The sequence below is a fragment of the Otolemur garnettii genome, unplaced genomic scaffold (assembly GCF_000181295.1).
Source record: "Otolemur garnettii isolate 467f Iridium unplaced genomic scaffold, OtoGar3 scaffold00003, whole genome shotgun sequence".
NCBI classification, from domain to species: Eukaryota; Metazoa; Chordata; class Mammalia; order Primates; family Galagidae; genus Otolemur; species Otolemur garnettii.
Genome location: NW_003852398.1, coordinates 9693676 through 9708828, shown reverse-complemented (window position 1 = coordinate 9708828; position 15153 = coordinate 9693676). Strand labels below are relative to the sequence as shown.

The following is a 15153-nucleotide window of genomic DNA, read 5'->3' as shown; positions in this document are numbered from 1 at the left end:
ATTACAATTTTTGTTTCATCCATTAAAAATGTATTTGTAAACTCAAAAGGAGAAAGGTGTATTAAAAATACACAAAATTTTGCTTACCATGTTCTTTTTTCTTTCTTGATGTTCTAAGATGCTTCCTTTAATTGTTCCCTTTCTGTTTAGAGAACTGTTTAGCCATTCTTTGGAAATAGGTCTACTTGGGACAAATTCTCTTAGTTTTCCTTCATTTCAGAATGTCTTGATTTCTCCTTCTTTCCAGAGGGATATTTTCACTGGATCTAGAATTCTAGGTTGAAGTTTCTTTTCTTTCACCACATGAAAAGCATTGAGCTACTTTCTCATGGCCTCCGTGGTTTCCAATGGGAAATCCACTGTCATTCACATTGTTTTTTATTATAGATAACATATAATTCTTTCTCTCACTGCTTTCAAACATTTTTTCTTTGTCTCACTTTTCAGAAGTTTGACAGTTATCATATGTCTTGATATGAATGCATTTAGATTTATTCTGTCTGAGATTCACTTGATTTTTTGAACTTGTACCATATGTCTTTTGCAAATTTAGGATGTAGTTAGCACTTTTTCTGTCTTTCTCTTCCTGAAACTCTGAGGACATGCAAATTAAATATTTTGTTATCACTGTGTAGATTTCTGAGTCTTTGTGCATTTTTTCAGTCTTTTATCTTCTCGTTAACTTAATTGGGTAATTTTTATTGATAATTATTTTCCAGTTGTCGTATTCTTTCCTCTATCCCTTCACTATGCTGTTGAGCCCATCTATTGAGTTTTTTCTTTTGGTTATCATATTTTTCAATTCTAAAATTTCCACTGGAATCTTCTTTACATCTTCTATTTGTTTGTTGAGAATATCTATTTCTTTGATTATACTTTGTATTTTTTAATTTGTTTCAAGTGTGTGTATAATTATTCATTGAAGCAATTTCACAATGGCATTTTTTGGTTTGGGGGGTTTTTTGTTTGTTTGTTTCTTAAGACAGTGTCTCACTCAGTACCCCTGAGTTTGAGTGTTCTGGCATCATAACTCGCAGCAACCTCAAAGTCTTGGGCTCAAGAGATCCTCTTGTCTCAACCTCCCAAGTATTAGTCAGGCTGGTCTCAGAATTTTCCAGACAATCCACCAGCCTTGGCCTCCCAGAGTGCTAGGATTATAGGCATCAGCAACCTCGCCTGGCCTCATGACAGCTTTTTTAAAATGTATGTCAGATAATTCTAAAACTTTACTATTTCAGTGCTAGCTTCTATGGAATTTTTTTTTTAATTTAATTCAGATTAAGATCTTTCTGGTTCTTGGTATGGCAACATGGTCATTTGGAGTATTATGTTATGAGATTCTGGGTCCTTTTGAAATCTTCTCTTTTAGCTGGTTTCCTCTGACATTGACCCAGTAGAGAAAGGTAGATGCTTCCCTTGTTACTACCAGCTTTCCCACTCAGCTTTTGTCAACACCCACAGGCAGGGAATTCTTCACTCTGTACTGAGGGGAAAGCTAAGCTGGGCAGTCAAGGAATGGAAGTTTTGGGTCCCCACTAGGTCTGCATGTGACATGTCTAGGTGATAGGGGTAGGGTGCCCCATTCTGCTCCACACAGGCATCCACTGACACCACAAGGGGCAGGAAAACTTATTAACACTGAAAGATACAGAAAGGCCTGCCTTCTCACCCGGTGGGAGAGCATATTTTTCATTCCCATTGGGAGTGGGAAACCAAGGGGTCTTATGAGGACAGGCATTTCATTATTTCCTGGAAGGGATGAAACACCTGGCTCCCTTTTTGGTCTTCTCTGAATCTCCTCTGAATGGGATTGGGGCAGCCTCATTAGCATGGATGTGTAGGCTTTGCATGTGGCCTTCCCTGGTAGGGGCAGAGTCACAATATTTTTCCATGGTCTTTGGCAAGAGTAGGGTAGTTACTGTCTAAACATTTTCTTGCTGGTTAGGCTGTCATTTTTATAGTCTGTGGGCTATAGGAGGCTATTGTTTGCTATGCCCATTAATGCCTCTGGGTTGCTGGCTTATTTAGCTCCACGTCTGGGATATATAGGGCAAAAGGAAACCCCAGGGAACTCTCCAGAGTTCCAAGATCTCTATTTGGGTTGCATCTTTTTTCCACCCTTCATACTTTATGTTTGTTTTTTGTGTAACATCCAGGGTTTTTAGCTGTACCTTGCAAGAAGAACAGGGAAAAGTAATCTCTTCCATCCTCCTGTAAGCAGAAATTTCTAGACTCCTTGATTTTTTTTTTTTTTTTTAGAGACAAGCTGGGGATCTATATTTTAACATAAACTCTTCTCTTTTGTCTTTTAATATTGAAAATTAAATTTTAAATAACAGGCAAGTTAAATACAAAATGAGCATCTGCAAACAGTCTGTGAACTCTGCTTAGTTTTTTAAGAAACGAGGTTTCTCTAAGATTTGTCGATTTTTACGTCCTTATATATAAATTTTCATTACTTATTCAGAGATGACATTGCTGACAAACTAGACTATCAAGGGCAGAGCCAACACAGAGAAATTTATCAGGAAAAGATCTCTGGACAACCAAATTACACATCAAAATGTCCAAGCATTAAAGTTCTTATACTTTATTAACAGGTAATAAACCTTTAGGCTCCTGCTCTGACCATGGTTTTAAAAAAAAAAATATGTTAAAAGCACACACACATACATACACAGAAAGTCAGCCCTCCTTCCCAAGCACAATACAAATTAGAGAAGATAGGATTTCATAAATCAGGTGCATTGATGACATTAAAAAGTAAAACCTGGGCGGTGCCTGTGGCTCAAAGGAGTAGGGTGCTGGCCCCACATGCGGGAGGTGGTGGGTTCAAACCCAGCTCTGGCCAAAAACTGAAGGAAAAAAAAAAAAAGTAAAAACTAATTGTGACAGGAGAAAGGAGAAAATTACCAAATCAACTCAAAATACTCAGTTCCCACTGTGGTCTTCAGTTGCTGCAGATAGTCTTACATTCTTTCAGTAGATGTTGAAGGTGCCCCTTTATTGGTGCCTAGCTTAAGTATTGGGATTTATTATTAATAAATCAGATGTAAATTTGGGGGATGTATATTACGGTCATCCCTTGCTGGCTTCGATAAGTTTCCCAACTACTTAACCAAGGGAAAAAAAGGTCTTTTTGGTAATCATCCAGGAGAGAAAATAACTAATTCTTATTGAGCCCTCATGATACGTTAGCATATTAGAAACTTTACCATACTCTCTGTTTTAAATTGTTACGAAAATCCTGTGAAGCAGATACCATTCTTTTCCATTTTCCCTTTGGAGGGACAGAGTTTAAAAGACCAGAAGGAATTGTTGACAAGAGTTCTGGCTGGTCAATGGCCACTGTAGGACTGGAATCCAATCAAAACCTCAATGGCCATATTCTTAAAGAGCTAGTAATAGGCATTTGAAATGTTGAAATCATACGGCAGCATTTAACAAAGAGAAATTTTGGCAACCAGAAATCGTGATAATGTGGAGGAAACATTTGAATCGACTGTGCAGCAACAGCAACTCCCACGCCAACAGAGTTTGTGCCCTTCAAGTAGATTCTGGGGTCTTGACTCTGAAAGGTGCTTCTCAATTTCCTGAGTCAGGAATTCTAGTCATCAGGAAAGTAACTCTGTACTATGTTTTGTTTTGTTTTGTTTTTATAGGAAACTGCTATGGCGGTAGTACCCTCTCTCTCTCTCTCTTTTTTTTTTTCTTTGAGACAGAAACTCATCTGTCACCCTGGGTAGAGTGTTGTGGCATCATCACAGCTCATAGCAACACTACACTCTTGGGCTCAAGCAATCCTCTTTCCCCAGCCTCCCTAGCAGCGGGGACTACAGGCATGCCCCACCATGCCCGGCTAGTTATTTTCTATTTTTAGTACAGATGGGGTTAGTCTCTTGCACAGGCTGGTCTTGAACTCCTGAGCTCAAGCAATCCTCCCACCTTGGCCTCCAGAGTGCTTCACAGATGTACTTTCTTTTTCATTGCCAACTGCCAAACAAAACCTCCCACATTTACAGGCAATATTTGATAAATTGTACACATAGCATAGATTGGGCAGGTCCCTGAGATCTAGAAGGATTTCTTGGTGTAAAAAGACAAGGAAGAGGCTACCTAGCTTCTGGGGCCTTGGGGCAGATGCCTTCCATCTATGGTTCATGCAGGCTGGCCCTTGGCTGTGCACAAGCATCTCATTGCAGTGCGGTAAATAGCCAAGGGAGAGCAGAGGGGCTTCAAACTACAAATTTGCTCCCAAGTATTTCCTGACATGTTGAGGAGGCAGTGAGCAACAGTAGCCTGGAGAAAAATCATTACCCTGGCTCTGGGTCCTATGTTCCCTTTTAATTAAAATTCATATTTGTCCATTCCGTCCAGGCCCTGGCCCTGTGGTCCATGCTATTTGGCAAACAAAATCAATAAGAGCCTATCATTTGGAACTTGGAGATGTCTAAGCGTTTTTGTGTATTTGTATGTTTGTTTTTGTTTTGTTTTTTTGTTTTGGTGTATTTGCTAGGCAGAAGGCTAGTGTTTTCTGAGAGATGTTTGGCATATACTTCTAGGCCGCGGGTGTCAAATAACGCAGACTCTAGCGATCCCTGGTGGCCAATTCATGTGTCAGAGAGGTTCCCATCAGCTTTCTGGTGGGACTCAGAGCTCTTTCTCATTTTCCCTTTTCTGCAGTGGGAATCTCACCAAGGAAGGTGACAGTCTGGGCTTAGGCTGCTGACCAGAGGGTGGGCCGGTGAGACCTCTTGTCAACAAGGTGTTCTTTTGGCAGGTGACTAGGCAGACGAAGGGACCCGGTGTGTCTGAGATACAGATTTGCAAAGGAGAGAAAACTAAGTAGGAATTTGCTGAAGGCTCATCAAAGGAAGATTATTTGCATGCCGAGAAAGCCCTATATTGTTATTCTCCAGACCTAGCTAGGAAATTGTATGTTAGTTGAATGTGACTTGGTAGCATTGCGAAGCATTAATAGCACATATTTTTGTCTCGTGCTCAAAATCTCCTGCTGCACTTTTCTTTCCAGGATTTTTTGTTTGTTTGTATTTGTTTTCTCCCTGACCCTTCTGTAGCAAAAAGAGAAAGTAATTAAAGAAGGATAAGATCAATTTGGCTTTGAACTTCTTCCTAGTAAGATCTTGCATTGGAGTGACAGACTTATCGTGTCATCCGTGCATATATAGAAAATCAAAAGATGAGGTTTGTTTTTTTTCTTTTTTCCTATTACTTCTTTTCCCCTAAATCTATTGAATTAAATAGCAAGAAAATTAATTTACTGTATGGCATTCTTCTATTTAGGATGATTTTTAGTATACATTAAGCTTTTGCAAGAGCGATTATGCAGGGCTCATCGGAGTCAGTGTGAATCAGAACTGAAGGCAACATTTCTTGTAATCACAGTCTTGGTTTGTTTTCTTTGATGTTTTTAGGTGGCAAGAGTGACAAGCGCCAAAACTTGGACCTGACTTTTCTGAAAGACTCGCCTTCTCCTGGATCTGGAATAATGGATGTCAAGGACCGACGGCACCGCTCTTTGACCAGAGGACGGTGCGGCAAAGAGTGTCGCTACACGAGCTCATCCCTGGACAGCGAGGACTGCCGAGTGCCCACGCAGAAGTCTTACAGCTCCAGTGAGACGCTGAAGGCCTATGACCACGAGAGCAGGATGCACTATGGCAACCGAGTCACAGATCTCGTCCACCGCGAGTCTGACGAGTTTCCTAGACAAGGTTTGTGGAGCTGCTCCTGCCCATGTGCGCTGGGCTATCTCATGTTCTTGACCTGCAGGGTGGGTGGCTGCTCTTGGAGACCCACAGCAGTGAGGTTTTTAACAGACGTAACATACAGCAGACACTGGGCCCCACAAAGGGTATTTCTAAGACCACAGTGTGCCTCTATTCTGAGGAATATGAGATTATCTATGGTTTTTTAATTAATTTCTCTCCTTGAAGCCCCCCTCAAGCCTCAACTTTCCACCACTCTAGACATGGGGTTTCTTTTACCTTCTCTTGGATCTGATGGTGTATATTAGTTAAAACACATTGGAAACTCTTCTGTATAATAACATATCATCTCCCCACACACACACTGCCAGGACGTGGAGTTAATGCTGAGTCATTGTACATTTTTCTCTTGGGGCTTCAGAGCATAGGTGGGCAAGTGTATGCTGTTTTCCAATTCCACTGGCATAGTTCTCCCTCTGACTTTCCCCCAAATCTTAATTTTCTTATACTATTTCAATCTGGGGGTGGGGAAGAGAATATTTTTCTTCCAAGCTCTAATGGTTGGCATTATCTTTATGACCAATCTTTATGAAGAATTCTGTTATCACTCGTCCAAGGTTGCTGTAAGTGCATCAACGTGTAGACTAAAAGAAAGCCGCGCTGAGAGGCAGTCTGGCCAAGTTCACTCACTGACTCCGTGACTTGCGCGTTGAGTACCAGCCTCACGAGTGTGCAATTTACATTAATGGCTCGGCCAACTTACAAGCAAATGCACAAAACTGCTGTCAATGCGCTGGGAAGGGTCACTGTGCCAGGGTCAAGGACCTAAGCCCTGCTTTGCTAGGTTATTGCATCATTTGTTTTATGACACTGATTCTTCATTTCTTGTTCCATGTCCTTGGCAGTGAATGTTGCAATGAGTTTAATCCCTAATGAGGTACCTTAGCTTGAAATTCCACTCCTGGTTCCTTAGCTTCCTGAAAATACTTTTACTGTATTTTTTTTTCTTAGCTAATGTGTGTGTGCATGCGTGCTATTAATTAGCATTAGGGCCAAGATTTATAAATCCACAATCCGGAGGTTGTTCTAAAAAACTGATTTTCATTTACTCTCAGTTTAGCCTAGCTCCAGCTTTTATATTTCGCAGACTTGTTTAAAAAAAAAAAAAATAGAGAAACCATTAAAATTGTGTTTTTATTGCCATTGTAACCCCTGTAGGATACGAGTTTTATTTAATCTTCATTCTGATTTTCTGGGTTATCTTGATGTAAGTGAAACTTATGCTGATCCTCTTCCTTGAGACAAAAGGGGCAGGGGCTGCTTCTCCATTGCTCTGTCTCAAAAGCCTGGGATCTGTGTGAGTAACTTCAACAAGGGTTTAACTCTGTTGAGTTCTCACCTGATCCCAAATTGCAGGTAGTGAGAATTGGGGGGGAAAATATGAAGAATCATTGATGAATTGACTACGAAAGGGCTTCAAGTCCTAATATAAGAAAATTAGAACGTGCATCTGTTATTTCCAAGAGCACCACTAACCGAACGGGAAATGCAAATATTTTGAAAGGTGATTCCCGTCCACCGTGGTTGAAAGCCTCTCATTCTCGGCGATAGCTGCGGTTTCGTCAGCAGCGTGGCTGCGCATGTTTCTGCTTCTCCTGGCTCTGTGCTGCAATGTGCACTCTTCTTCCTAACTCTCATTAAAGGTGCACCCCACTTCCAATCATCATGCACCCTGAGCTGCAGATTCCAGGTGATTATTGAATCATGGATTGGCCTGTCACCTTTTCCCTTATTAATATTTACATGAAATGAAACCAAGGGCTGGGATTTTATTTTCAAACATACCTTTCTTCTTCCTGTTTAATTTTGTTCCCCTCCTTTGATAATAATGGAAGTTGCTTGGCCATATCAAACTCATAGCTTTGCAATTAACAATTCACACATGCCGCGTGTTGTTATTGGGCCCATATTTGTTTGTGTAATGTGTTTGCATGAATTAAAAACTGTGCAGGCCAAAAGTAGAAATGAAAAGGCCCGGGAAAGTATTTGCATATGCAAGTGCAATTCCTTCTGAAGACATCTATGAATTTATGCATGAAAATGTAGTCAGAGTCTGAGTGGATCTACTTTGATGGGTTCTAAAATTGAACTCCACAGGAAGTAAATAAGCACATATTTAAGGAGAGGAGGAACAGGAGATACAATCTGGCAAGCAGCATATTCAGCTGGAAACTTAGCCACTACAGAGAGGGTTAAAATAAATTTTATAGTCAGTAATAACAATATTTTCTTAAATGTCATGCATTTCCCGTTTTATTTTCTTATTCATGAAATCAAAGAGCAGGATCATCTCAGTACTTATTAGCCTAGGGGTACATTAACAAGGATCATAGTGGGATCATCTCCTGCAGTATTCTTATTTAAAACTCAAGACGCTGATCATAAAACAAATACACTCCTCACATACAAGCAAGTTTGGCAAACACAGTTGGACGACTCACCAGGTGCTCAGAGTGCAAAAGAATTGCCAGCCAGTGAAAGTGGCGTGGGGTCTGGAGTCAGACCTTGTCCAGTGACCCCAGCTGACCTTCTGAAGTATCAAACGTGAGAACCTGCCATCTCCCAGCAGGAGATGGGCCAGGTGTTCCCACGAGAAACTTCTGGACGCGCCCATCAAATTGTGCCATCTTTGCTTGTTTCCAGCACGGAATCTTTCTCTGCCTTCTGCCGGTTGTGGCTTCTTCCCTTAAAGTATGCAAATCACCTGTCTGGCCTCTCTTACGCTTGGTCTTCCTGGTGTGAAGGAAGAAAATTGCTGACCCCAGGTCTGTGGCCACTGGAGTCATTAGTAATTAGTAAATGGCTAACCCTGCGCTAAATAGCAGCCTAGTGGGCTGAGAGTTAATGCGCCTGACAAAAGTGAGCAGTGGTCAAACTCAGCCCCAATCCAGCCTGTGAAATAGAGGCCACTTTGAGTAATGAAGGTCAGCCAAGTTCCCGGGCAGGTTGTACAAGCTTGTTTTTCTGGACCCTGAAGTTAGGGTGTAGAGCAGTGTGATGTATAATACAAGGCACTCTCTGCGGTCTCCGGAGCTGAAAGGTAGACTGCTTTTGCATGTTTCTATGCCCGGGACTCTGGTTTGTGGTCCGTGTTCCCCCCAGCTTAGGACACAGTTTTCTGGTATATTAAACAAAAATATGAACTAGAACAAAAGAAGGGTGGCTAACATTTGTTGAGTCCTTCCTTTGTATCAAGAACCAACCTAAGTATTTTGCTTTGTTCCCCCCAGCTTAGGACACAGTTTTCTGGTATATTAAACAAAAATATGAACTAGAACAAAAGAAGGGTGGCTAACATTTGTTGAGTCCTTCCTTTGTATCAAGAACCAACCTAAGTATTTTGCTTGCCTTAACACAGTTAATACAATGTCATGAACTGAGTATCGCAGTATGATTACTCTCCTTTTTATAGGTTAGGAAACTGAGTCATGGAGAGATTAAATTAATTATCAAGGTCTAAAACATAGAAAGGGCTGGGAATAGGTTTCAAACCCAGGGTGGGGGGGTGGATTCAAGAGTTATGTTTTAAACCACATAAATAAATACACAAACAATCAACCTTCTGTCAAAGACTGGCCTATAAAGTTCAATTTCTCAGATTTTTAAGGATCAACACCTTGAAGTCTTTCCTAATGATATAAAATCTCTAGTCACAAACATTGATTAAACCTGTGATGGTCCCCCAGCCCTGCTGGTCTATATTCTTGTTTTTATGCATTCCCTTCCCCAGGCACAATCACCCCAGACTCCCTGTCCTTCTGCCCCCAATGTCTCCAGGGTCTCTTCCAATCTCTCTTGGAAACCACCACTGGAGGAAAAAATACCTGTAATAGGCAAGTGTGCAGAGCTATCAGCATAAGTGCCTGTGCCCTCCCATGTAGTCATCACCTCTTTGCACAGCCTCTCCACCTGGAGCAGGAACCGAGAAAGTGCCGCTATCTAAATGATATTGCCCAGTAAGCAGAACTGACTGGCTTCTGTGTAATCTAAGGCCCAGTGGGCCAGAGAGTTCAGCCAGACTTCTTATCCTTCCAAAGGCCCTTCTTTCCAGTTAGTCGTTCAAGTCTTTTGAGAGGAGCCAAGATTGAATTCTTTCTCTCTACCACAGGCTGGCTGTTAGGATCAAGGTTGAGGAAAGAACTGGGGGGAGATTGGATCTTTGAAAGTATCAATGCTCTCAGTCGGTTCTAGCAAAGAACTAAATTTTACCAACTCTTCAAAGCACGTTTAAAAAGTACAAAAATACAGAAATGAACATACGCATACATATGTGAGGTTTGGTTTTGATGCTTCACAAACTAATTCTTGCTCCACTGATCTTTAAAATTATTTGGGCAATATTTTGCCTTGTGTAATCTGGCAGAGTATAACTTTAACCCATGTTAATGAGCTGAAAATTCATAGACCACCATAAGATAGAGGGTTATCTGTATTGATTCTATTAATGGATAGAATAATTATTGAAATACTTTGGAAACTTGTAAATATTTATTTCTCTACAATTATCATAAAATAGTTTTTTCCCCACTACACTCAAGCAATATAGGGTCAAAAGGTTCTTGTTTGAAAACTCCAGCACATTAATTTACCTATAAAAAAAAACTGGTAAGTTTTAGTGAAGTTTAAGAGTTTGGGGACTATTTGGGAGGCTGAAATGTCCCTTGAGAACATTACTTGTAATTTATTCTCCTACCTTTCAGTAGGGCTTCTTTTCAAAACTCAACTGAGAATAACAGAGTGCTTGCTAGTGTTTGATTGTGATCTTACTTTTAAAAAAGTCTTTAGAAAAAGAAAAGGCACAACCTTTCACTGTTATATGATCTGCCATCTTCTTGCTGGCTAACTTGGGCCTTCATATGAGAGGTGTCTAGTACAAGAGTTATGAATGTAGGTTCTATGGTTAAACTATGTCTATATCCCAGTACCGATGTGTACAATCAGTGTGACCTTGACCAAACTCTAGAACATAGACTAGGTCTTATCATCTCCATCTGTAAAAGTTCCCCCCATATATAGTTACTGTAATCATTTCTTACAATTATGCATTGATTGTGATTCAGACATTGTCTTTCTTTTAAGAAGTGCTAAGCAAATGCTAGTGGCTATAATTCTGACTGTTGTCATTTTAATCTCCTTGCCACCAAAAGTGGAGATCACTTGCTTTCCACCCCTCATAATATTTTGTGCAACAGAATTTTTTTTCTCAAGAATTTGTTCCCTGTGTCTTGCAAAAATTTTTAACATCTTCAAACCCAGAATTTTTCTTCCAGCTTGTTGATAGAGTGTGTCTGATTTCCTACATACCATACATTTTGCTCCCAAAGGTGAGTGTAACTCACACATTATATCCCTTATTTTTAGAAAGGAATGAAAGATGCACAGAATATGTAGCAACTGTCAGCTGATGCCAACAAACTGTTAGGGAGTTGCTAGTCAGATAATTTTATAAGTTAAAAAAAATTGGAAAAGGGTAGTGTCATTGGATATAAACCCTATTTTTAGAAATGTGCATACATATTCTAGAATGGGTTTAATTAAGAGCAGACGACAGTCTATATAAACCCTAGGTGAAAATTAATCCATCCTTATCACTCTACATGTAATAAATTTGGAGTCTACATTACTTCAAAGGTCAATATAGCTGTATTTTCCTAAAACCTTAGCTATTGGGTACATAATATTCATGTTTGCCCAATTGTTAGCCTTGACATATTTTTATCAATTCCACATTCTACTTTGATCCACCTTTCTTTGAATTATTTTCCTTTTCTTCTCTTTCTCAGTGGTGATTCTCCAGAGTTTCTCCCTAATCCTCCACTCTTTCTTCTCCATAGTCCTGGCTGTAGGACACTGTTATTTATATGACTTCAAGGTCACTATTTCTACTTCTCAAGATTTTCTCAGTTACAAATGATAGTATTCTAACTCAAATTAGTTTATGTGAAAAGGTAATGTTCTGGCGGACATCACTGGGGAATCCAGAAGCATGTGTGGGCTCACATTTACCATCTCTGACAAGATTCTCATTCTCATTTCTTGGATTTATTCTTCAGAGACATCTATTTGAAGATATCTGGTGATAACCCTAATCTCATATTCTTCCTTGGTAACATCATTGGAAAAAGTCTTCTTTTTTTTAACAATCTTCAGCAGAACATTCTCAAGGAGGACTTAATAGGTCTGGTTTAGGACATATGCTGACCCTATATCCATCACTTTGTGATTTCAGTTGGTCTTGTCTTGGCTATAGGTTTCACCTGTTCTTGGAGATAACGTATGGTGAGTGCTTCCTAACTTAATGCAATGAATTCCATACAGGCAAGAACGGTTCTGATGTCAGAAATAGGTAAGGAACATTGTAGGTAAGGAATACCAACTGGCCTCCTAACAAATCCTCCTCATGCTGGTGAGGCTAAGTCCAAGGGCTCCATTGTGTGGTCTTTCCAAGCTTCACATCCACTTCCCTAAGTGGCCCTTTGCCTATTTCCTCTGAAAGTAGTAGAGTATCAAACTTCATTGTCTTTCCCTCAAAATGTGTTTCTATTTTTTAATCTCTCACCTTTTAGGCAGTCTTCTAAGACTGTATGTTTTTTCTTGAATCTCTAGGTTGCTTTTGCCATATCACGCCTATTATTCCTCACTTCATTTATCTTATTTTCAAGTTCCAATCCTTCAACACTGCTTCACCATTTAAATGGCCTCCGCCTCCTCTAATTCCTTCCCCTGGTGTGTTTCCATAACATGGATAGCTTTGAGTTTTTTCAGCACTGTCCTATTTTTTCTACTTCCCTCGAATTAATTCTATAACATGTTGGAGGTTCCTACAAGGCAATTGTGAACTTTGGGACACAACAGTAGATGAGAAAAACATGGTCTCTAACCTCACAAAGCATGGCAGTTTTTAAAAGGCAAGACATAATAGATATACAACGAGGTAGAGTGTATGATAGACCCTATAAAAGGGAAAATATTAAGTGGTTTTAGAAGGGCATCTAACCCAGAATTGTACATCAGGGATGGTATCCTTGTATACACTTGAGGGACAGAGAGGAGACAAATAATCAAAGAGGCAAGAGGGTGTTCAGGCAGCTGGTATAACATGTGCAAATGTCCTGAGGTGACTGTGATTAGTTGTTCTAAGGAACTAAAAGAAGTTTAGGTTGGTTTAACAAGGAGTGGGGTCACATGAGCTAGAGTAGGAGTGGGGACCTGAGTTATGAAGACATTTTAGGGAGATAAGGCTGGCTTCAGTTTATGGAGGGAAGCTGGTTGGTCAGTGAGTTAGGAGTCTGTATCTTCATCTGAGCAAGTGATCCTGGTGGCCCGAATTAGGATAGGGGAGGTGGTTTGAGAAATGTTGTTAAACAAAAGTTGTTGGCTTTTGGGGGAAGGCAGATATATTGTTCTGGGACTTTTGGGCATTCACTGCTTTCTTCTTCTGTGAAGAGAATATTGCCTTCCTGATGCTGCATTTACTTAAAGAACCAGGAAAGGTCAATGCTTGTAAATAACCCCTTAAGTGAAAGTACATAGATTGTTAGTTCAAGTTCTGGAGGACATAAACCTGAGTCTAAAAATACAATGTTGTAACAAGAATCTGGATTTTTCTCCTTAACCTTGTTTCTGCCTCTGCGAGAAGGATCACCACCAGCAGAGGAGCATCTCATATGAATCCTAGGCAAGGAAACTGTAGGGAAAAGATTATGCTGCCTCTGTCTCCTCTGTGTGGACCATGACACCATTGTTTATTCCCTATCGTGGGGTAAATAAATCAGAGACTCAAAGGAGGGATGAATTGTGTGTGTGTGAGTGTGTGTGTGTGAGCATGCAAGTGTGTTTTTTTCCTGCCAGTTGGTAACTTTACTTGTGAGGCTGAGGATGTTTCCATGGTAGAATCAATACTTTTTGGCAATTGATGGGACAATGGGATGGTAGGACAAAAGAAGACCAGAGGGTGTTACTAAGTTTCTGGTTTTGGCAACTGACTAGAGGTTAGTGCCAATTACCAGGGCTGCAAACAGAGGATGGCCCAGTTTGTGCATAAGGGGGACATGTGTCTAAGTGTGGACCTGTAGAATCTGAGGCGTCTTCAGGCCACCCACGAGCAGAAGACTAACTGGCAGTTGGCTGTCTAGTTTCGGAATTCTGAAGAGAGGCTTGAGCTGGATAAATATTTCCAAGGTGACAGATGATAATTTTATGGGACTTGGCATGATCATCCAGAAAAAATACACAAGGATAAAACAGAAGAGTTCACTTGAGAATGCAGGTAACCAAAGGACAGGAAAGAGGAGGAGCTTGCAAAGAGATTGGAGAAAAAAACCTGTTTTCCTTTACGTGGCCACTCAGTCAGTCCAAACTCGAGTTACCATCCCAAGCACTGTGCTAGTTTATTTCCCATCCCAGTACTCAGAGTTGGTCTCTTTTTTATCCCCTAAGTCAGAAGTCATAAAGTGAATGCACATGGGCTGGCCCTTACATATGTTTTATTTAGCTTGTACGTTGCTTCCGAAGAAATCTTGAATCAAGTGTCAGTCCACTCCAGTTGCATTTTGTCACAGGCCCCTCCCTTCTCTGCCCTTTGTCTTACACCCGTCCCATTCTTTAGTCACTTACTGATGGCTCTTGCAATTGCAAAAATATCCCTGAAATTGCTATGTCCATTCCTTTCTTGCAGGCTGCCTCTCTGCCTGCTCCAAACTTATTTATCCCATAAGGCTTAACCTGGGGCCACCTCTTTGGTGAAGCTTTCTGTTCTCGGAATTTCTGCAGCCCTTAATCGGTTGTCACTGTTGTTATCATTCCCTGGATGAGTTACTCAGCGCACAGATTCTATGCCTCCTATGAATAGGGACATGAACAGAGTGCTCAGCAGTTTCGTGCTCTGACTCACGGATGCAACTATCAGAGAATTTGTTCTTATTAGTGGCTTGTTTCCTGTTCTAATGAGAAGAATTTAAAGCGCGGCTCAAGGAAAAAAGACAAAAAAAAACTCCACTCGGAAAGTGTGGATGATTGGTCTGTCCAGCATGATAATACAGACTCCCACATTGTGAAATGCCAGCTTGTAAGTTTTCTGCAACGCACCCTACCACTCACAGATTGCCTGGCACTCACATTTGCTTTCTCTGAGTATTGGGAATGTGCAGCCATACTGCCAGCTTCCCTAGGCTGCTACCACATGTTGCAATGAGGCCTCTGTGGGCACCTACACTATGTCTGTCATCTGTGTCATTTGGTACATATGAGATCCACGACAAGATACAATTCTGACCAGAACCTTGGGGAACATGGCCCTGTGAAGGGGGATACGGGGAGTGATAGTGTCTGCCTCACCGTGCCCGGCAGTCTGGGTCCAGGAGCA

At 40.8% G+C, this 15153-nt stretch overlaps 1 protein-coding gene across 1 annotated transcript in view; it reads left to right on the top strand.

Annotated features, from left to right (window-relative positions):
* The first annotated feature begins 5509 nt into the window (after positions 1 to 5509).
* TENM2 (teneurin transmembrane protein 2) overlaps positions 5510 to 15153 on the top strand; it is a 945756-nt gene continuing 936112 nt past the window's right edge. Inside the window, exon 1 of the mRNA XM_023514814.1 lies at positions 5510 to 5735. Within this exon, the coding sequence (XP_023370582.1) occupies positions 5510 to 5735 (226 nt within the window). The remainder of the gene's footprint in view (positions 5736 to 15153) is intronic.